Below are 23,728 nucleotides of genomic sequence, written 5' to 3' on the forward strand. Positions count from 1 at the left end.
GGGTGTCAGGAATGCCAGATAGCAGGAGGCTGCAGTAGTCAAGACAGGAGATGATGAGAAAATGCATAAGAGTTTTGGTAGCATGTTCAGTAAGAAAAGGGCATATTCCGGCAATGTTTCAAGGTAGAAACGACAAGACTGGGAGAGAGTCTGGAATTGAAGTTGAATGGATACTGGCTGACTTTACAGAAGGCTTGGCATTATCCATTGGAATAATAAATGCCAATGTAGAAACCCTAACTCATCCTATACCCTACACTCCCTCTTCCTCTATGTGTCTGTTTATTCAATAAAGCTTTGGGCTTGTCTCACCCTCCCTCAAACCCACCAAACCATTCTCTCATCACTGTTAAAGTTTTGTTGAATGTCTTGCCTTAATTTATGCACCCTATCCTATATTTGTGTCTGTCTCTTGATAAAGCTTAAGCCTGTGACCCCCCACCCCCCACCTCTCACTTACCATTCCTTCACATCCATTTTTATTTGAATCTGTTATGCTGTTTAAGTTTTGCATGGTTAGTGCAGTACCTGATGTATGGTGTAGGATGTCATATCTTGTATCTTATGTCTTGTATGAATGAATATGTTTTGTTGTGTACCCAACTGTCCCAACCCTCCCTGCATCATTCATTGCTATAGGCTTGGGGAGTCTGAAGAAACAGCTGTTAATTGTGTTACTTGATGGCTCAATCTTACTTAAAGGGGTTGTAAATCCCAGCCCTCTTGCTGCCTTTAACAAAGAAATTTGAAAGGAGGAATTGTACACAGTGCAATGAGAGCAGCACAATATGTATGGGCCCTCACAGCCAATTATATGCCCTCCACAGATTGGTTATGTATCCCTCTAGGATACGGATATCTCACACACTTTAAAAATTTTCTTCATAAATACAATATAAATGCTCAAAGAAGAAACAATTTGGTTGTTTGAATTTTATTTTACATAGGAGAGATGAGCTTTGCATCACTATTTTTTGATGTTTTTAACATTTAGATATTCAGGGTCTCATTTTAAGGCAATTTGATTCCTACAGCACTAGTGCACCTGGGTGGCCTTCCAAGTGCATTTCAAGGTACACTAATGCTATCAGGACATGCCATCAAAAAAGGAGTGTGCCTAAGTGTGCAGAGAAGCCACAAAATCTTATGGTACCATCTTTCTCCTTAAATACACCTCAGCTTACCCTGTGTGAGGGAAATTCATTACGTGTGGCAATTTTATGTATATCTTTAACATTGCTGAGTGCACTACGCTTCTTTGCCAAAGTGCAACATAGAGACACAAAATGGTCCCATTAAAAGTCTAGAACAATACTTAACTTCCGTCAGCTCTGAGCTAGAACAAAATTCAAGACTTTTGGGGAATTGGAAATGGCTTTGTCCTGCTCTGCACAGCAAGGAAAATCCCTAAAAGTGTGACATCTCTAGCGTTTTTTGTCATTACAACAATTATCTCTCTTCAAAAATAAATCTTGTTTCTACACTACTCCCCAAAATTAGTTCGCCTGCTTTGTACTTTGCAAGTAACGTCCTGACTCCACCCTTTGGCCTGTGCAAACGCAATTTATCTCCGTAAACCCATCACGGACAGGCTACGTATTGTTCTAGCCCCACATGCTCCATCTACTGTTTGTCAGTTTGGGAGACTGAATTCAATAGATACTCTAATCCATGGCAATCGCACCTAAAATGAAAGCAAATGGCCAAGTACTTCAGCATAGGTCAATCCAAGTATGCACAGTCTTTACTCACAATCAGGACTCCTGCAATCCAATGAAATCACAACACATGAGAACGTCTCCTGTATCCATTGATAGTGTCGTTCTGCTTATTTAAAGCCTTTGGTATCAGTCTAAGAAGAATGAAAACTCCTATGAGTATATCAAAAATTAGATATTTTATTGCGAGTTTGTTACAAATACAATAAAAAGGGTTCCATGGATAAAAAAAAGCAACACACATTAGGATTATTTGCAGTGCCAATTACCATTTCGCCCACAGAGGCTTTCTCAATGCAGATATCTATGGTCAAGCCAGCAGATTGACACCTTAAGTTTTCATGCATCAGAACACAATAATTAAAATACTGATCATCGTTACAGCCAAACTAGCAAAAACTTATCAGAATACTATGAAGCATATATCTAAACTGGAAATAATCTCATATAGATTTGTATGCATTATGACATTCAAATGCACTAAATTAGTTCATAGTTAACATTACACCCAAGACAGCCACAAGGAACCTAAGTTAATGTAACCACCAACAGCACCTCTGCAACAATCAACTCTCTTTTATTATCTTCCCTCTTACTTTCTAGGACTAATTGGAACTGGTAAATATTCATTGTCTTTAAGAAATAAATCTGCAATTACTTGAACTAAAAAGGAAATCTAAACCAAGAGTGCTTCAAATAACAAATGGAGCCAACTCTACCACAGAATCACATCCACAAAACTCAATTACATATAAAACTGCAAAAATTGTCTCAAACACAAATAAAATCAAGCAAAAAAAAAGAGCAAAAACTGCAGCCCAAAAAAAGTACAAAATAATCCTTACGGACTAATCATGTGAGCACTATTCACATGATAGCACAGTTAGATTTTGCATCTACTGTATATGTTATATAAAGGTGCTGAAATCCATTCTATACATCTTTAGTTTTTGTCCTTTATACATTTTTTGAGAGATTTATTAACACTAAGATAATCACAACAAAAAGAAGAAATAAAAGAAGAATTTGGTGATTTAATATTGAGACTTCACAATGAGTATTATATTGGACTGCTGGTTTTTTTTTGTTTTTACTATTTTTCTGTTTGATTTTACTTGTTTGAGACATTAGCACAATTATTCTTCACTATATTTGCAATTACTTGTACTAGATTTAATCAACAACTGTACTCCTAATTGTTTAAAAGATTTTCATGCATCATTCAAACAGGTTAAAGGACAACTACAGCCCACAGATGCGAACCACTGAGGTAAAAGTTACTGAAGTGTCAGGTTCACACTGATTACCTCCACAACAGGAGCATGAGGTTCCACCCATATCTTTAGGACAACATTCTGAGCAAATCTGATATAGGTCAAACAGTAACCTGAGCATCCATGACATCACTGGTCCAAAGCAAGTCTGTAAACCTGCTGGAGGTAATTTAGGAAGACACAGGCCTACTCCTTTCTCATGAAATGCCTGCATAAATTAGAAGTACGCCTAAATGTGCCGAGAGGTGGAAAAATCTAAAGAGAGAACAGACTGTGCAAAAGCCACATCAAAGTCCAACTTCCTACCACTAATCACCCTTTTCATTCAATTGAGCTTTTAAGTATTTCTTCTAAAATACTGTTGGGTTCAGCCTTATTTTGGGCTTATTAATTAAAGTTAGTGAACAGTTGGGCCTTCTTTATTACATGTGGCTCCTCATTGGTGTGTTTAAAGTTTTGTTTTATATTGGGCAAAGTACACCTAGACATGTGGTTCTCTAAAGCCCAACAGGAAGGTGCAAACTGTCTTCCATTAAAACTATAAGACCCAATCTTAACAACCCAGATAGTGGAAAACTTAAGTCCTTCTGCACAGTGAAAATATCACTACATCTCTGGCATAAATAGGAAGGTCCCTAAAAAAAATGCCCTCTCCATATCTATTTCATTTCAATAATCTTTCTCTGAAATCTAAAATCCTGTTTTTGTGCTGCTCCGAAAAAGTAGGCACAGCGATTCACCTATTCCGTACTTTATAAAAGGAACACAGTCACTTTGTCCAATACTATTGGCTGATGTAAACGGCTGCTCCTACACAAACACCGCCAATACTCCTTGTAGACCTATGTGCTCTGGCACATCTATGATCTTATGAAAATTGAGGCACACAGCACCTCTCAAAGGGGTTTTGCACTGTGCTTCAACCATTTTGCACTTTTTAAAATATCTAATACACTTTTCAGTTATTTCATGTGTTTTATTCATTTCAATAATACACCTTCAAAATATATTAATCGTAAAGACTAACTTTACTTGCTCTTTAAATTAGGAAGACTTTGACAGGAGGATTTTAATGTACTGGCAAATTATACATTTAGGTTGTCTCTTTTTTTGACTAATTGATGTCTATCTTGCACACTGAAGGATCAATCACAGTGGTACCTGCGGTTGGGGATGCCACCTATTCAATGGGAAAAAGAAGCTGCATTATCATCACTGTCTTTTGGCTGCGTCCAGGGAATAAGGGAAAACCAAAATCATACTTGGGGTAGATTTACTAAAGCTTTTGAAAAGGAAAAATGGAAGTGTTGCCCACAGCAACAAATAAGATTCTATCATTTCTTAGACAGATAAATGATAGTTAAAATCTGAATGATTGTTCAGGGAAACACCTACGCTTTTCCACCAGTATGCATCACCTTAGGTTGCTCTTCCACATTTCTTTCATCACTTCTGCATTTAGCTTTTTCATTTTTTGTACCTTTTCTTTATCTTGCAGCTGGTCGTGTGATTTTTACAGAGATAACGACTCACAATGTCTTGTTCTTCAAGAAATTATTTCCACTCTTTTCCAAGCAACTAGGGAGGTGTTGTTGTCCAATATGTCACGTGAGCAATAAATTGAAAAGTGTCTAAAACCTTATCAATAATTCTAGTTTAACTGTATATGTGACTAGGGAACTCCATTAACTGTCATTTGAACAGAGTGCAGATGTCTGCCATTCCATGTGCTATCAACTTTTCAATCATCTTCTGTGCAGCAATCTAATGCATTGCAGCAATAGTATTGACAGACTAAATTTTAAATGGTTATGAATTATACATACACACTCAGTTGCCACTTTAATAGGTACACCTGCTCATGACCGCAAATTTCTAATTAGCCAATCTTGTGGCAGCAACTCAATGTATAAAAGCATGCAGACATGGTCAAGAGATCCAGTTGTGTTCCGACCAAACACCACAATGGGAAGAAATGTGATCAAAGTGACTTTGACGGTGAAATGATTGTTTGTACCATACGAGGTTGGTTTGAGTATCTCAGAAACTGTTGATCTCCTGCCGATTCCACGAACGTGACAATGAGTTCAGTGTACTCCACAATCACCAGATCTCTTGGATGTGATGGAAGGGAAGATGTGCAGCATGAAAATGCGGCTGACAAATCTGCAGCAACTAATTGTGTGATGCTATCATGTCAATTCTCTAAGGAATGTTTCCACCACCTTGTTGAATCCATGTCACAAAGAAATCAGGCTGTTCTAGTACTAGAAAGGTTTACCAAATAAAGTGGCCACTGAGTGTGCGCGCATAAATATATATAAATATAAACACACGAACAATCTCTACACAATCAGGTGATTGCACAAATGAAATACAAGCAATGGAATTTTATTTACAACTGTACTGTGCTGTGCTTATGAGTGAGTTCTTGACACTATAATTATTTGTTTGGCTATATTACATGATGGCCTAAATTCTGATTGTTAGTAAGAGTACCTGCATATTCGAACGATACCACAAAAAAAAATATCAAAAACAAAAATTTCCTGTAATTTTCCAGATAGTTTAAATAAAATTGATAGAGGAGTCATGTGAGTCTCAAGAAAAATGAATGTGGGTAGATAATTTCCACAATTTGAAGACACTGTCCTCTCTTCCATCTCACAAGTAATTCCAGGCAGGGCGAAAAGTCAGGCTGGCTGATAATCACTTGGGAGTCCGCATAGTATATTTCACCGCAGGTGTAAGGTGAGAATGACTGTGAGAATTGCCCCTACCAGCAAAATGAAGGGAACCCAGGTCTTCAGGAAGGCTCCAACACTAGAAGTATACAAAAATTACATATAAAATAACAGTGTGCTATATCTGTATATTTAAACAATAGTCAACTGCATACGCTCACCTGACATATCTGCTGTAAATCAGACTCAGGATGCAGAGTTTCACCATATTCCAGGATGTGTTATTGTATTTCATAAGGTTCAGCGCCATAGCCACATGGGAATGACAGTTATCACAGCAAAGGTTGTGCTACACAGAGAAAACAGAAATATGTAACACATCAAGTAAATGAGAAAAATACTGTACTGCTACTAACACATAATGTTACTTTAAAAGAACATTTGGTCGGGAAGCTACCCACCATACGATGTTTGTATTCTTCAGACGCGTCATGGACTGCTGTATCCCAAGAATTAGCGCCACTGGCATAAACAAGACTAGGATCTAATTGCCAATATCTAAAGAGAGGATAAGACAAGACGTAAATGAGACTCAATAAGAAAAAAAAAATAGGACAGCAGAACATATGTTGGCTGGATGTCAAAAACCACAATTATGCAAAGACAAATCTGAGCTAGAGATATATATATATATATATAGCAACAGAAAAAACAAGTAGGGCGCCCCAATGTGTATTATCACAAATATGGTGTTGGGAAAATGTAATAACTGCGTACCGTAAGGATGTATTCTCCTTGCTACATACTTCTACTTGTAATACTAATGGGGCATTATATATTATTCTCTTTGGCCCATTATAAGTTGTTATCCCTTAACTAACATAGTGGTGTAATTATCAAAACAGGTCACAATTTGGGGTCACAGTGGTGTATATGTCAGGTACCGCAGGCCTGGTCAGGGCACCCTGATATGCAATGCCTGACTTAAATGATATTGCATCAAAACAATACAAAAAGTGATTATAGTATAATAACTAGAGAGGATTTTTTGAACAGGGCGATTGAAAGGTAAGTATAGGGGGATTTGAAAAAAAAGTGATATATATATATATATATATATATACACTATGTTTTCTATGTTTTTTTGGATGATCAGCTATCGTTATTGTTAGTGTATCTTATGTGCGGCCCAAACCAACTCGTCGTCTGCCAATGTGGCCCAGGGAAGCTAAAAGGTTGGACACCCCTGATTTAGATGGTCTAATAAAAGTTCTGGATTTAATAAAACCTTCTGAAAAGTCAAGAAAGAGGTTTGATTGAGCATTAATGAGCATATAAAGATCAAATTATATACTCCTTATGAATCAGATGTTTTAGATGGCAGAAATACCTCAGTATATTAAGCCAAAGTGACGTCCACTCTTCCCTTTATCGTCCTAAACAAGGCTAGTGTGTATGCAGTCCATGGACCGAGCGATCGGAACATCGATCGCATGTAAAATCGCTCGGCATAAAAAGTTAGTTGAAATTTCTGTAGTGTGTACCCAGCTTAAGAACTAGAGCTGGCCATGAAAAGTTGGAAAGGAAGATGTTTTATTGTAAAAAAGGCACTTACTTGACTGGCTTCCCAAATGCCATGCAGTCCTCCTGTAAACAAAATAAATGGTTGTAAATTAGATATAATAACGTAGTTACACAAAATTATACCGAGCATAAGCTTTCCCTTGTACTATACACAATTAGGCAAAGTATTTTTAGGGGTCAGAGTGCCTTTATGCCCACGTCAGATCTGATCTGTATCTGCCATACAGATGAGTGCAAAGCTTTACAACTCCAGTCCTCACATAACCCACATAATGACATTGGTCATGTTTTAAGATTATCCTTAATCATGGTGTGAAACAATCTAAATTACCTGGATTGTAAATGTCCCATCTGCTCCTACTGGGGAACCCTTTAAAATATGATCTGTTGGTGGTGCTTGAAGATTATCAGATTAAAAACATATATCCAATTAAACGTGTATATATAGCGTGGCAAATTCAGGTTTTCATAAGATTAAAACAAACATAGCTAAGATATTTCATTTTAATTTCCCACTATTCGCCATACATTTATTAAAATGTTAAACAACTTTTAATTATTTTTCTTGGCTAAATATATTGATATTTAGTGTTCTCCCCAGAAAATTTTGCCAGCCGGGTGGCATTAAGATGTAAGCAGGTGGGGGCAGTTGTACACACTGCTAGCTGTATTGCTCACATAGTGCCTCTTCTAATAGGAGAAGCAATGGTTTATTCTATTGTAATAGGATTCTGTTGGGCTCCAAGAGCCAGATGGCAAGTAAAAACAGCCGGGTGGAGCACCCAGGAAATCGGTACTGGGGAGAACACGGATATTAGTCAACAGAGATATGTTAAACCATATGTTTAGGGTTTATCTATTAAAATTGAAGTGGACTTGAGGGGGACTGGGAATCCCTGATTTTCGACGCTATTACCTCTCCGCTCAGCTTGCTCAATGCGTTCTGTGGTGTAGTTTAACTCCCTTCAGGGTCTGGGTCGAGATCGAGGCTGAGAGTCTGGGTATGCTTTCCCTATCTACTCTCCTATGGCTCCCACGGGCTCGTCGACCAAAACGTGTCTCCCTTTATCCGGTCATTACACATTCCCTGGCGGTCTGGGACTCATGCTCTCAGAAATTTGGCCTCTTCCCCCATCCCTCTCCCCTAATTCCTTTGTTTAACTCCTCAGACTTCGCTCCAGGCCTTACTCCTAAAGCATTCTCCTCGTGGACCTCACAAGGGGTCCGTTTCTTCACCTCTACGACTATGTTCCCCTCGTTTTCTGACATCCAATCGCAAATAAATATTCTCACTAAATTATTCTACCAATTCCTCCAGCTCCGCCATTTTCACCATACTGCCAAAACTCGCCTCTCCTCCCGTCCCCTTACCACATTTGAACATCTTTGTCTCAGTCAGTCCTCCACGAAAGGCCTTATTTCAACATTATACTATGAACTTGCCCCACCTTCCTCAGACCTTAGAGTTTCGCATGAACTGGCCTGGGAACGTGACCTTGGTGAAGTTCTTTTGAGTGAGGAATGGTCGGAGATATATGAGAATGCTGCCTCCAGCTCAATCTGCATTAAAAAAAAAGAGAATGTCTATAAGGTATTGTACCGTTGGTACTACGTTCCCTCCCGGATTCATAAAATTCTTCCAGACTCTTCTGATCGCTGTTGGCGCAGGTGCTCCCATGAGGGTAACTTTATCCATATATGGTGGACTTGTCCCAAATTATCAAACTTTTGGGCCGAGATTAAACACCTGATCCAATCGATTCTCCAGATAGCAATACCATTAGAGCCTACATTTTTTCTCTTGCCCTTGGGGGCGCCAGCGGCGACTCAACACCAGAACAAGTTAGCTAGGCACATCCTGACGGCAGCTACCTGCCAAATTGCAGCAGACTGGAGGCAGCAATCTCCACCTTCGCTTCAGGCCGTTATTAACAGAGTTTGGCCGGTTCAGCGCCTGGAATACATGACCAGCATCATCAATAGGACATCAAGATCGTTCACTAAGGTATGGAGCCCATGGCTCTCGTTTTTTCAGGCTTACTCCCCTTTCACTTGACTCTACACCTACATATATCCGTCCTCTTTTCGAGAACCCCTTTCTTCCTTTCCTTTTCTGCTCTAGTCTCTCTTCTCCTCTCTCCCTGCGTTATACCCTCCACTTTCGCTGCATTTCGCTCTCTCCCTTACATCTTTTAAAAAAAAAAAAATTCTGGTCATTCTTTATACACGTAATTTGACCTCTTTGCACTGATTTTTTACGATATTCTGTTGATTTTATATCATGTTTTATGTGATGTGGGTTTTTTTTCTTGCTGACACTGCATATCGGTTTTGTTTGTTATTTGACCTTCCAAATATAAAAATTAAAAAAAATTGAAGTGGACTTTTTTCCTTCTTATTACATTGTTAGTGTAGTGTAGTTAATTAGCTCTATAAAACACAATTACATTTTGGATTAAGTGACTATAAAACAAAAACATGGGATACCCAGGACAGCTTTAGAACCTCTATAACTGACTTTATGTATTCCATACTTTACTCACAGACACATAATAAGGTCCGGCAAAATCTCGGATGACACCAGATGATGTACAAATTCCCATATGACCAATGAATGGAAACAGCCATCTGAAGAAGATATGCTCAGGTTAACATTTAAAGTCTGAAAGATGATTATACAATAATAATACCAGTTTATTTAATAAGAGAAGAAACGGTTTGCATTATTAGGCTCACTCCAATTTTCTCAAATTGGCAAGGTAACCAAAAAGTTCACAAGCATTTATAAGTAAAAAGATGCAAGATTAAGTGACATCTATTACTGATGTTTCTGTATGCGTTACTAAAAAAAAAAATAAACCTGTAGAATCTGCTTAGATTTGCTTGGAGAACAAACACTCAAGACTACAACCCTCTGACCAACATTGCTGTGTAACTGGATAATATGGCCCACTAGGCACTCTAACTCTACATTCTGGCTGGACCAATATGCAATGTGTGGAACTTGCCCTCATGTATCAAACTCCCATTGTCCTTTAGATTGTAAGCAGGGCCCTTTTACCTCATTGTCTGTATTACCCAGTATTGTTTTATTACTGTGTTTGTTCCCAATTGAAACGTGCTACGGAATTTGCTGTGGCTATATAAATAAATGTTGATGATGATGAAAAAAGTATATTACATGAAGGGTTGCCAACAATCCACCGCCCAAATAATGGACAATGATGGTGGGTTATTATGTAAATTAAAAAGTGTGGCATTGTGCATATATTCATATTCATTTCTGATTACCATATCAAAAGATGAGGCATATTTGATGCCAACTGATAGAAAGCTGACCCATAGCTGGTGCCAAGCATCATGTGTTGAGCAATACCTGGTGTCAAGTATAATAAGCTCAGCCATATCTGGTGTCAAGAATAATACGCTGATCATTAGCCAGTGCCAACTATTGGGCCATGGTGTCAAGATTAATCTGCGGAGCAACCATATTTAGTGTCACATGTAGAAAATTGAGCCTTTTCTGATGCCAAGAAATATCTGCCAACCCATGTATGGTGCCAACTATTTAAAGATGAGCTTCTCTAGTGCAAAAAGATAATATTCTGAGTCTTACGTGGTACAAGCTTTATAAAGCTGAGCCCTTTCCAGCGCAAAGAATACTATGCTGAGCCATACCTGGTACCAACCATAGAAAATAGAGCCCAATCTGGTGCCATGAATAGTCTGTTGAGCTCTCCTTAATATAAGTACTTAACCCCCTGAGCTGACTATCAGGACTCTCTTTCTCCACCACAACTGTCAGAGATCATCTAATCGCTTTATAGAACACTAATTAAAACGCAATGCTATCAGCCAATAAGTGTTCACTTTTTCCATGATCTCTACACCTAATGGTGGAAGAGAAGGAAATTAACTCAGCACAGATCCAGGAAGTGGGGAGTTGAGAAAGATAGGGGCTGATTCAATTGTAAGCTGTGTGCTGCGGAGTGTCTTCGAAAATAGTTGCAAAGGCACTCCACGGCGATGCAACATTGCAGATTTTTCTGGCACCACATAGGAGGTTGGGGTACCATAGTACCGTAAATGTGTGCATATGTATATCGCTTAGAATTCAATTTGTGTCCTAGGGGCAAATAGAATCTGCCTTAAAACAAGACGTGACTGAACTTTTGGCAACCCCAATCACACCTCACCTTAGAATTCAATGACCTGTGTATAAGCACTCTACATGCAGCTTCACCACTTTGCATGGTAACATACATAATATACTTAAAATTTAATATAAACGGGAATATTACCTAACTTATCTTAGGGTTACAGCTTTAAAATACAGGCATAAATATTATAATACATTTTGATGTGGTATATCAACAGATGTGTAGGTGTCAATAAATATATATATTTTGTGCATACAAACCTAAATCCATGTGTCACACAAACATATACATCCATGCATGTAGACAAAGAGAATACTCTACTAAAAATGTAATTTATATATTTACATGGTGTCTATAATAATATATAAGCCTTTCTTACGTAAGCACAGGTATTGGTGTCCATACGACGCAATGAGGGAAACGACTTCGCTCCGGGTCTGGCTTCATCTTCTCCTCCACCACTTCCGCCATCACGGGTAGCAATACAGTCGCTTCCGCCATAACTATAAGTTTCCCACAGAGGCTTCACTTGCCGTCGTGACGTCACATCCGCCATTCCCTAATTTCCGCAATGCTAGTTTTTGTCTGAATTTAATTTTGGTCACACGTAAAGTATCCTTCCTGTTATTCCACTATGTTCAGTAACTTTATATTATTTTTAGCAATCTTTTGTAAGCACCCTGGCGTATTGTTCAAAATGTCATTGTGAAAATGTAAAATAGGTAGCGCGCCTCTTGGTGGACGCTTTGGGTATAATCTGAATTGATCGATTACAGAGCGTGATAGGATTTTCAGATCGTTAGACTCTGCTTTGAGGTTTGTTAAAACGTCACCTCAGCTTTGTTAAAAATGTAAATACTGGGCATATTTTATCTGACGTAAAGGTCTAGTATTACAAACTGTTGACAAAAAGAACCAGTGGCGTTGGGGGTGGATGTTAAGCCACAAAACACTTTTGTCTTAACCAAGTTAATTGGGTTATTTTGAACAGTAATTACAGTTGGTCAACAGCAGGTACTTACTGAAGTTTAATGTTAGCAACCAGGCAATTGGCTATAATTATATACACATATACATATTTATATACATATACTCAGTGTCGGACAGGGGCATGAAGGGCCCACTGGGGGACTGCAACACTAGGGGCCCACCAGAGGGGATGTGGTCAGCCATCATAGAGGCGGGACCAGAAATTAGAGGGGGAGTGGTCAGTCCACGAAAGACAGCTAGCACCTTAGTGTAGTATATAAAGAATGCAGTGTGTGTATAAAGAATACACAGTCTTGACCTGCCCCTTAGATTGGGCAGAACAGTCACCAAAAATCAGGATTGTCCCACTAGACCAGGCTTGGTTAACCTGTGGCAACTCCAGGTGTTGTGAAACTACAAGCCCCAGCATGCTTTGCCAATATATAGCAGCTTATTGCTGGAAGGGTATGCTGGGACTTGTAGTTTCACAACACCTGGAGTGCCACAGGTTAGCCAAGCCTGCACTAGACTCAGAACATTTGACAGACTGTCCTACCTGTTGTTGTCACTTTTTCCACCTGTGGTTGCTGGTTTCTTTAGTTGCGGCTTGTCTGGATCCTGGAATGTTGAGGGCCCTATTTCGAAAAAATAATGGGTACATTTAGAAACGCCAACCATCCCTGCCATTAAATCAACAGCACCCACATTTAATAATTAGGCCTCTCTCCAGCCTCAACATTAAAGTAATAGTGCTCACATTTGATAAATAGATCCATTTCCCTCCAACCAACCCCAACATTAAATTAATAGTATTCCCATTTAATAAATAAACCTATTACCCCCCCTCCAAACAGCCCCAGCAATAAATTAATAGCATTTACATTTAATACATCCATTACCTATGACCATTCCTAGCATTAAATAAATAATTTTCACATTTAATAGATAGCCCTCCGCCCCACACTCAGCCCCACATTCAATTATAGAGTCAAACCTCCCTTAGCATTAAAGGTCCCATCACCCCTCCCTATGGTGTTCTCTGTGCAGCCCCCCTCACTATAGTTTAGTATAGTCAGCCCCCCCTATAGTTTAGTATAGATAGGCAGCCCCCCTACGCCACATAGTGCCCCCAAAACAATGTTATACCACACAGTAGTGCTCCCAATGTTATGCCAACCAGTAGTGCCCCAAATGTTATGCCACGCAAGTGTCCCCAATGTTATGCCACGCAAGTGTCCCCAATTCACACACACAAATTATATATATATATATATATATATATATATATATATATATAGTCGAAGTCAGCAAATTGGATAAAGTCATTTCAATTAAAGTCTAGCAAACTTGGTTGTCTTTGTCTGAAAAGATGCTTACGGTACGCTACGGCGTACAAGGGCACGCTACGGCGTGAAAGGGCGTGCGCATCCACTACACGTGGCAGCAACAGTAATCGGTCTTTTACCATACATTCGCACAAACACGCATACCTATAAAATAGTACACATTAATGGTAGTTGCAACACAGTCAGTTATGTCGAAATATAGTAGTATTTATATGTTATATCAGAGTTACATGCATATTAGTGAAATAAACGGAATGGGTTGAAGGAATAACATCATGAGTGGTATACTGAACCTTGTTACATATCCTACTGTTTGGTTCACTCTGCGAGGGAATCGCAGAGTGCATACACAAGTTATGAATGATAGGGAATTATGAACTACTTAAGACTAAGGAATCTTGGCGGGAAGAGCAGAGCATACCCCCTGCTGAGATGACCCCCTCCTTTGGATTCCTTTGTATGAACTGGCCAATGATGACGACTCCTTGGACCTTCCTTAGACCTGGACCAATAGATGCAAGCTATTCCATCTTCATTGTATTACTGTATGTGATTGTGTATATAAGCAGCAGCTTGTGATCCAGAGTGCAGACATCTTGTCCCCAGACTTCAGGATTGAATGACTGCACTGGATCCAGAGCGCCTGCGATAGGTAACGGCTGTATTTACTATTACTTCGCTTGAGCATATTTATTCTACTATTTGCGAATAAATCTTTGTGTTTTGGAAACACAAATCGAGGTTCGACAATCGTTATTGGTTAGCGACAATACGCACATAACAATTTGGGGACTCGTGAGCTTTGGAGGTTTCGTTGCCGATGATACGCAAGACCAACGGATTTCGGTTCCTCAACAAAGGGTGGAGACGCGTCATAAACGGGTAAGAACGCATGGTGTTCAAAACCTGAATTTTACTCTGTGTTGCGAAACCGAATGTCCGTTTTGCATTATCTAAGGCACGCTAACTAGAACCTAGGGACAAAAGAGAAAACTGTTTCTTTTTTTTCTGTCATTGTGCGTTTTAATTGTATTGCATTGCTTAGCGTATGTGTATTTCCTGCTGTGCATACGCGAACTTCCGGTAGACTTGCCACGTGGTTAAACAATCGTTTTGATAGTTATTATATGTGCATAGTATAATTACTTGTGAAAGCCTCTGAGATATTATTACTGTTGTTGGGAACTTTTGATTTTCTGCGCAGAAAAGGTGTATAGTGTGTGATGTTGTAACGTAGACACACTGTTCATTATTCATTGTGCTCAGTTGCTGTCTGACGAGGCGGATTGCCCAACTGAAGGATGGTATACAGGGCAGGTATACCGAATGCGAAAACCAGGTTTTCGCAAAGCGCTACCAATAGATCGCAAGGTTTGCTAATAATTAGTATTGGTAGGCAGTGCGATCAAACCGCACCGTTAGTGCGATTTGGTGAAGCAGCTAGGAGGAATTATATTGGAAAGGCTGGTTGATTGTATTGACTTTGTTCTCCCAGTTATAATAAACTCAGCAGATTTTGTGGTTGAGCCAGGGTATCGAGGAGCAGATAGCCCTTGGGGCCCACAGTGATATTTCTGTATTAGGGATCCTCGCCAGGGGCGAGAAAAGCGAGTGAACGCGGCTAAAGGAAATACGTTCACTGAGCATTAGAGATCTCTAAGTGTGGTTGTAGCAACAGAGTTGGTATATTGTTCAACATGGGTGCTAAGCATACGCTGGAGATGGTCAGTGTACTGCCTAAGGAAGGCCCTATTGGTTCAGCGAGGTTTCTCATGTGTAAGAAATATGGTGCATACGCAACTGTGTATTGTGACACGTGGGTCGAGATGACCAAAGCTTGTGAAAGGCCTTTCCCAACAATAGGAAGTTTTAATGCAGAGGTACTAAATACTGTAAAAGATAAAGTATGGTTGATCAAGTCAACGAAAAAGAGAAATAGACATAATGATTGTTTAAAATTGTGGCAAATGGAAGGTAATACGTGGCAGAGCAGCGAATGCAAACCGGAAGTAGGCGTGACGAAAAGCGCGCGCAAGGCAGATGTAACCGTTGCGAAGCGTGGCGAACTCAGCGCAAGCGCGCCCCCGCCACCTTATGTGGCGGGAGGGGTAAGTACAGCTGTTGTTAAAACTGAAACTAGAAAAATTGCTAAGTTGTACCCTGTTTTAAGCCAGTTTCAATCAAGTGTATCTGAAAATGAAGATGAACCCACTGTGATTTCAGTCATTGCCCATGCTGTTAGTGTACTAGAGGCTCAGCGCAAGTATGAGAAAATGGCTGAGATAGGTGAGAGTAGCGTGATCACTAGATTTAGTGAGAGCATTCTAAATCTAGAACCAGCAAATCCTTTAATGTCCCCTGAAGTTAGTGTACCAGAGGGTGCATTCCCAGTCCGCACAATATCAGTTCCCAATGGGAAACCGGATAAGGATGGTGTAGTTCTTTTAAGAAATGTTACAATGCATTGTGTTGGACTAGATCAGAATTACGTTCCATTATGACTGAATTCCCAGATCCTAGAAAAGAGTTGGCTAAGTGTCAGAAATTTGTTAAAGACTTAGGGAATGCCCACGAACCAACCAATAAGGATTGGCGTGTAGTGTTGAGGGCGTGTCTTCCTCCCAATACTAACATACAAAAATTCATTGAAGATTGTTTGTTGGAAGATGACACCTTGACTGATGAAATTAACCAAAAGAATATAGAACAAATTGTCAAACACTTAGCCATCTATTTTCCAGTAGTAGTAAATTGGAGTAAGATTTTCACCATTAAACAAAAGGATAGTGAAACAGCAGCAGATTACTTCACTAGAGCTATAGCAGCGATAACACGGTTTACTGGGATATCCAACATAAGTGAGGACCCACATCACAGAGAGGTAGCTGTAGGGGTACTGATGGATGGCCTTAGAGAAAATTTAAAGACGAGAGTACAAACCACATTACCTAATTGGAGAGGCGTCACGGTAGACTCTCTTAGGGAGTCTGCTGTGGAGCATGACAAAAACCTTTTTAGAAAAAGGGAGGAGAAAAGTGATAGGTTAATGACGGTAAGTATACAGGCTCTAGAAAGGGTGCATACACGACCACCAGCATACAACCCATATAACAGGAAACCTAAAGTGATCAGGTGTTTCAACTGTAACGAGGAAGGACATTACGCTAGAGATTGTAAAAAGGAAAGACTCAATACACAGAAGGATGGGTCACATAGATATCCTCCAAGGAGGGATTCACATAGACTAGAAGACTCACATCTACCCGCGCTTATTACAGCAGCAAATGCTGCGCGGGAAATCAATAGTCAGCGCTAGGGGTCAGGTCATACCTGTAGTCTACAGCCAGTGAGGTTAACTGAGAGTCAGAGTGAAGAACCAACAATGATAGTTGACATAGCTGGTAGGAAACAAACTTTTCTTGTAGATACAGGGGCGGCCCGATCTGTGATAACCTCTCCTTTCAATCTACAGGTGACCAGTAAAACTATTCCAGCTATGGGGGTAACGGGAAAAGTGTTACATTATCCTCTAACTAAACCCGCTGAAGTTACTATCGGCCCCCTGCATACTAAGCATTCGTTTCTCTTGGCTGCAGCGGCTCCTACTAACTTACTAGGGAGAGACTTGTTATGTAAAATGGGATGTGTCATATACTGTACTTCTGATGGTGTGTTCTTAGATATACCGGAGAAGGTCGCACATGAGGTACAGGATATATTGGACACCCCTCAAAGGTTAATGTTACACTCTCCTGTTATAGAACAAAGTCCATCTCAAGTAAAGGGGATGTTGCTGGAAATACCAGGTTCCCTATGGACCAGAGATGGACAGGACACTGGACTGATGGCAAACGTAGCCCCTGTCATGGTCAATCTAAAAAGTGGTAGGATAGCTCCGAAAATCCCACAGTATCCATTAAAACCGGAGGTGGAACTAGGGGTATATCCTGTTATTGAGAGGCTGTTACAACAAGGGATTTTAATTCGGACAGCCAGTACAGCAAATGGTCCCATTTTCCCTGTGAAGAAGAATGGGGGGAGGGGCTATAGATTAGTCCAGGACTTAAGGGGAATTAGTAAAGTTGTTGAGAGCCAATTCCCCGTAGTGCCAAATCCAGCTGTCATCCTCATGCAGATTCCACCGTCTGCCAGTCATTTTACTGTCATTGATCTATGTTCTGCTTTCTTCTCAGTCCCTCTTCACCCTGACTGCCAATACCTTTTTGCATTCTCTTACAGGGGAGTGAAATACACATGGACCAGACTACCCCAGGGGTTCATTGACAGCCCCAGTATTTTCTCCCAAGCCTTACATGACTGTTTGCAATCCTTTCAACCCCACAATGGGTCTGTTCTAATTCAATATGTGGACGATTTGTTGTTGTGCTCTGATTCTTTTATGTCATGTTTGCATGATACTAAATTGTTGTTGCTTCATCTTTCACAAACGGCACAAGGTGGCAAAGGATAAATTACAGCCATGTCAGACTAAAGTCAAATACTTAGGACACTGCCTCACTAAGGGGCTAAGACACCTGACAACCGACAGAATTGAGGCCATACAACATATGACTCTGCCGCAGAGCCAGAAGCAGATTCGTACTTTCTTGGGGATGTGTGGATACTGTAGGTCCTGGATCCCAGGTTTTTCTATTCTGGCATTACCATTGCAGGAGCTAGTCTCTTCCTCAAAACCAGAACGTGTTGTACACACAGAAGAGTCAGAGCAAGCGTTCTTTAATCTTAAAGATAGTCTGACAAGAGCACCTGCATTGGGAATACCTGATTATGAAAAGCCTTTTGAGCTATTTTGTACAGAAGCTGATGGCTGTGCAGCAGGTGTCCTCACACAGAAACATAGTGACGCTAGCACAGACCGGTAGCATACTACAGTGCACAATTAGACAATGTGGCAAGATCACTCCCAACATGTCTCAGAAGTGTAGCAGCAACGGCTCTTCTGGTGAGTAAGAGCGAGGACGTAGTATTAGGACACAATTCAACTATCTATACACCCCATGCTGTATCAGCTCTGTTAAATTCAGCCCAAACCAGACACGTTTCTTCAGCTAGAGTCACAAAGTGGGAACTAGCCCTGATGGCACCCTCAAACATCACCATCAAACGATGTAGCACCTTAAATCCAGCTACATACCTTCCGTATGTGTCTCTAGAGACACAAAGGGTGGGAGGTGAAGAGACCCTGGTTGATGATGAGTTAGGCAAGAATACTGACACGCATGACTGTATGGAACACCTGAATCAGACCTTTACTGCAAGGCCCGACATACGTGACACCCCCTTAGAAAATGTAGATTTTACATTTTATACAGATGGAAGTTGCCATAGACAGACAGAGACAGGAGAGCTATGTACTGGTTACGCTGTTGTAGACGATCAGGATGTGGTAGAAGCTGAACCCCTTGGCCCACCTCACTCAGCCCAGGTGGCGGAACTAGTAGCACTAAGGAGAGCGTGTGAATTGGCAGAGGGTAAATCAGCCAACATATATACTGACTCTAGGTACGCCTTCGGGGTAGTGCACGATTTTGGGGCCCTTTGGCGTCTTAGAAACTTTACGACAGCAGCAGGTACACCAGTGGCACACTCACAACACATAAAAGGACTTCTGACAGCGCTACAGTTACCCAGAACAGTAGCCGTCATAAAGTGCAAAGCCCATACCTTTGAAGAAGACCCAGTGTCATTGGGCAACAACAGGGCAGACGAAGCTGCTAAATGGGCAGCAGGGCAACCTATGACTGTATCGACCGAGACTATGATGGTTTTTCAGACATTAGACATGCAGAAATTAATTGAAATGCAAGATCTGTGTTCCCTGCAGGAAAAGGCGGTCTGGAAGGCGAAGGGATGTGGTCAAGAGTCCTCAGGACTCTGGAGGGATGGACAAGGTAAGCCTGTAGCTCCCCGAACATACTATCCAAGCCTGGCTGAAGCAGCACACGGCCTGACTCACCTGGGTAAAGAAGGTATGTGCAAACTGGTGAGAGCATACTGGTGTGCTCCCGGATTTTCCTCTCAGGCTGGTAAGAAAGCAATGTCATGTCTTACTTGTTTGAGGAAAAATGTTGGGAAAACTATTCCAACTGAGCCATCCCACATCCCTCCTACAGACGGACCTTTTCAGGTAATACAAATTGACTATATCCAATTACCACCTTGCAGGAATCTAAAGTATGTGTTAGTGTGTATTGATGTGTTTTCCGGTTGGGTAGAAGCATATCCGGCAGCCACTAATACTGCTGTGTTTACTGCAAAGAAAATTGTACAAGACTTTGTGTGTAGGTTCGGTATCCCTAGAATCATTGAAAGTGATAGGGGTACCCATTTTACTGGTGATGTTTTCCAAAATATGTGTAAACTCATGGGAATCAGTAGCAGACTTCACACCCCTTACCGACCACAAGCCAGTGGTAAGGTGGAGAGAGTAAACGTTACTATCAAGAACAAACTGTAAGATAATGGTTGAAACTGGGTTGGCATGGCCTGAGGCTTTGCCGTTGGTCCTCCATAGCATTCGAACCACTCCTAGACCTCCTCTTAATCTGTCCCCCTTTGAGATACTGTTCGGACGACAACCTCATTTGATCGTGAGTCCACAAGACGACTTAAAGTGTAATAATGAAGTGACTGTACAATATCTTATAAGAATAAGTAGACAGCTGAAACAACAACAACAAAAACTAAAAATGCTGTCACCTGGTATGCCAGAGACGAACTGTCATGATGTTGAACCTGGAGACTATGTTATGATCCGCAATTTCTTACGTTCAGGTTGTTTAACAGACCGTTGGGAAGGCCCGTACCAAGTGCTGCTGACCAGTACTACATCACTGAAGGTTGCAGAGAGAGACACTTGGGTCCATTCCACCCACTGCAGGAGAGTCCATAATCCGGAGAAAGTGCAAGACAAAACGCAGACCGACGACATAGAGCTGTCACTCGTGAGCCTGTTCCGGGAGACCTAAAGCCTGCAGTTGAGACACCTGAACCAGAGACGTTGCCTCAGAACTATCTTTCCAGCGATGGAGTGGCGGTTTTTGTTTTTCTTTTGTTCCAGGATTTTCCTTGTTTTTACTTTTTCTAGGACATTCTATTTTTGTGAAGGAGGATGGAGGACGGAGGGGAGTTCTGGGAGTGATACGGATGAAATGGAGGCCGAAGAAAAGTTAATAGGATACTCTGAGCAGCCCATTATCAAACTTGGTCTAGGGGTTATGAAAAGGTCTGCTAGCTCAGGAACTCGGAGGCAGTGTGAGGGGCTATTGTCTGATGAGTACTGTATCTGCAAGTTCTGCGACTCCCTAGTTGAAGAGAGATGCATCCAACGATGCCAGTCCCCCAGTACTCTGAATATAGGCGGGCATCCTTTGGAGGATTATCACTCCCTGGTGGGTAAGGTGCTAAACCAAACCGAGTGTTGGGTGTGCTCTCACGTGCCTCAAGGGCAGCATAACATAGGACTAGTGCCATTCCCCCTGAACATATCCGAAGTACTCGAATTGAGGGGTGGGAGGCCCATAGAAGGGAGGTACAATAACACTAGGTCCCCTAGTCTGACGCTTCGACAATACTCCATAGGCAGATCTTTGCTGTGCCTAAACATATCTCATGCAAAGCGCCTGGAGAATTGGGAAGCTGACCTATCAGATCAGACAATGGCTCGCCACACTCATTTTAGAGGAAGACTCGCAAGGTCACTACTAGGCAGGAATGTTGATGGAAGTCACAAGTTAGGGCGTATAACCAAACATAAGAAGGTATCCATTGGAAAAGTCTCTACAGATAAATGTGAAAATATCATTAATGCCGACACGTGTCTAGAGCAGATGGAGACACTAGGCATGGGTAGTTTTATCAAAACTCTGTGTGATATAATTCATGGGCATACTGTTCCTTATGTTCTCCCTGAGGATGTGTATTTTGTTTGTGGGAGAAAAGCTTATTCCTGGGTGACTCCGAGTTCCAAGGGCTTGTGTTTCCTAGCTAAACTGGTTCCTGAAATCATGACTATTACTCATGAAGAAATGGTTGATATTCACAAGACTACATCACCACCATACATACACACACAGTATGAACACCGTGGCAAGAGAAATATGATTCCTGGTGAGGAACCCATAGCTACAAAATTGATTAGTGAAACTGCTGGTTTCCAAGTTATGGTTGCTCTAGATCTCACCAGGACCGCTCGGGGAACATTAAACTTTAAATATATCCAAGACCTAGCCAAATTAATAGATAATATCACCGAGATGTATGATGACACTTTCAGGTATACTGGAAGGGAGCTACAAGCGTACAAGAAAGAGTTGGTGCAACATAGACTGGTACTCACCTCTATTACTGGTGGGTACTGTGTGACACTGGCCACCCAATTCGGTGTCAAATGTTGCACGTACATTACTAATAATACGGATGACACTAAAGAGGTTATAGACCGGAAGATGGATGAAATTTTGCAGCTGAAATGGGAATTTCGAAAGAGCCATAATTCTTCGTTATATGAGGTCGGGGAAAAGGTGGCGGGTTGGTTCTCATGGTTGAACCCAGCAAAATGGTTCTCCGGTCTGGAGGAGTGGGTACAGGAAATGATTGCGAGTGTAGGTAAGCGCCTTCTCCTTATACTGGGTGTCATCTTAGCAATTGGTTTAGTTGTCCAATGTGTTCCTACTGTGTTGAAGTGTGGAAAACGGTCTCATAAGAGTAACACTGAGAAAGAGACTGAAAGGGTGGTACCAGATACCGAGATCATGGTCTGTGAAGAAGTATTGTATAATCCTGAACTTGAAACGGTGATTGGGTGATAGTTTATTACACTATCAAAGGGTGGAACTGTCGAAGTCAGCAAATTGGATAAAGTCATTTCAATTAAAGTCTAGCAAACTTGGTTGTCTTTGTCTGAAAAGATGCGTACGGTACGCTATGGCGTTAAAGGGCGTGCGCATCCACTACACGTGGCAGCAACAGTAATCGGTCTTTTACTATACATTCGCACAAACACGCATACTTATAAAATAGTACACATTAATGGTAGTTGCAACACATAGTCAGTTATGTCGAAATATAGTAGTATTTATATGTTCTATCAGAGTTACATGCATATTAGTGAAATACACGGAATGGGTTGAAGGAATAACATCATGAGTGGTATCATACTGAACCTTGTTACATATCCTACTGTTTGGTTCACTCTGCGAGGGAATCGCAGAGTGCATACACAAGTAATGAATGATAGGGAATTATGAACTACTTAAAACTAAGGAATCTTGGCGGGAAGAGCAGAGCATACCCCCTGCTGAGATGACCCCCTCCTTTGGATTCCTTTGTATGAACTGGCCAATGATGACGACCCCTTGGACCTTCCTTAGACCTGGACCAATAGATGCAAGCTATTCCATCTTCATTGTATTACTGTATGTGATTGTGTATATAAGCAGCAGCTTGTGATCCAGAGTGCAGACATCTTGTCCCCAGACTTCAGGAATGAATGACTGCACTGGATCCAGAGCGCCTGCGATAAGTAACGGCTGTATTTACTATTACTTCGCTTGAGCATATTTATTCTACTATTTGCGAATAAATCTTTGTGCTTTGGAAACACAAATCGAGGTTCGACAATCGTTATTGGTTAGCGACAATACGCACATAACAATATATATATATATATATATATATATATATATATATATATATAGTATAAACAAATGGTTAATATACTTACCAAGCTCCCTACTCCTCCCTACTTCAGCGGTGGCGGGAACATCAGCTGACAGGGGGAGGGTCACATGATCGCAGCTGCGATCGCAATTGAGCAGCGGGGATGCCAGAGAGGACCCTCGTGAGGACGGGCCTCCAGGTAAGCTCCGCCCACAGGTTAAATGTAGTGTGGCCGTAAGGTAGCCCGCTGGGCCAGTCCGACGCTGCATATACTCATATCATACTTGCCAACTTTTGGCAAGAGTATTCCGG

The 23,728-nt window shown here is 41.0% G+C and overlaps 1 protein-coding gene across 1 annotated transcript; it reads right to left on the reverse strand.

The window, feature by feature from the left end:
• Positions 1 to 1,878: 1,878 nt before the first annotated feature.
• On the reverse strand, positions 1,879 to 11,965 carry TMEM222 (transmembrane protein 222). The gene is made up of 6 exons (XM_075195800.1): positions 11,800 to 11,965; positions 9,804 to 9,888; positions 7,292 to 7,323; positions 6,138 to 6,234; positions 5,898 to 6,025; positions 1,879 to 5,815 (listed from the first exon to the last, which is right to left on the reverse strand). Exons 1-6 carry the CDS (start codon positions 11,919 to 11,921, stop codon positions 5,728 to 5,730), a joined length of 552 nt encoding a protein of 183 aa, XP_075051901.1. The 5' UTR covers positions 11,922 to 11,965; the 3' UTR covers positions 1,879 to 5,727.
• Between the last annotated feature and the right edge of the window lie 11,763 nt (positions 11,966 to 23,728).

Source organism: Mixophyes fleayi, chromosome 2 (genome assembly GCF_038048845.1).
Source record: "Mixophyes fleayi isolate aMixFle1 chromosome 2, aMixFle1.hap1, whole genome shotgun sequence".
NCBI lineage: Eukaryota > Metazoa > Chordata > Amphibia > Anura > Limnodynastidae > Mixophyes > Mixophyes fleayi.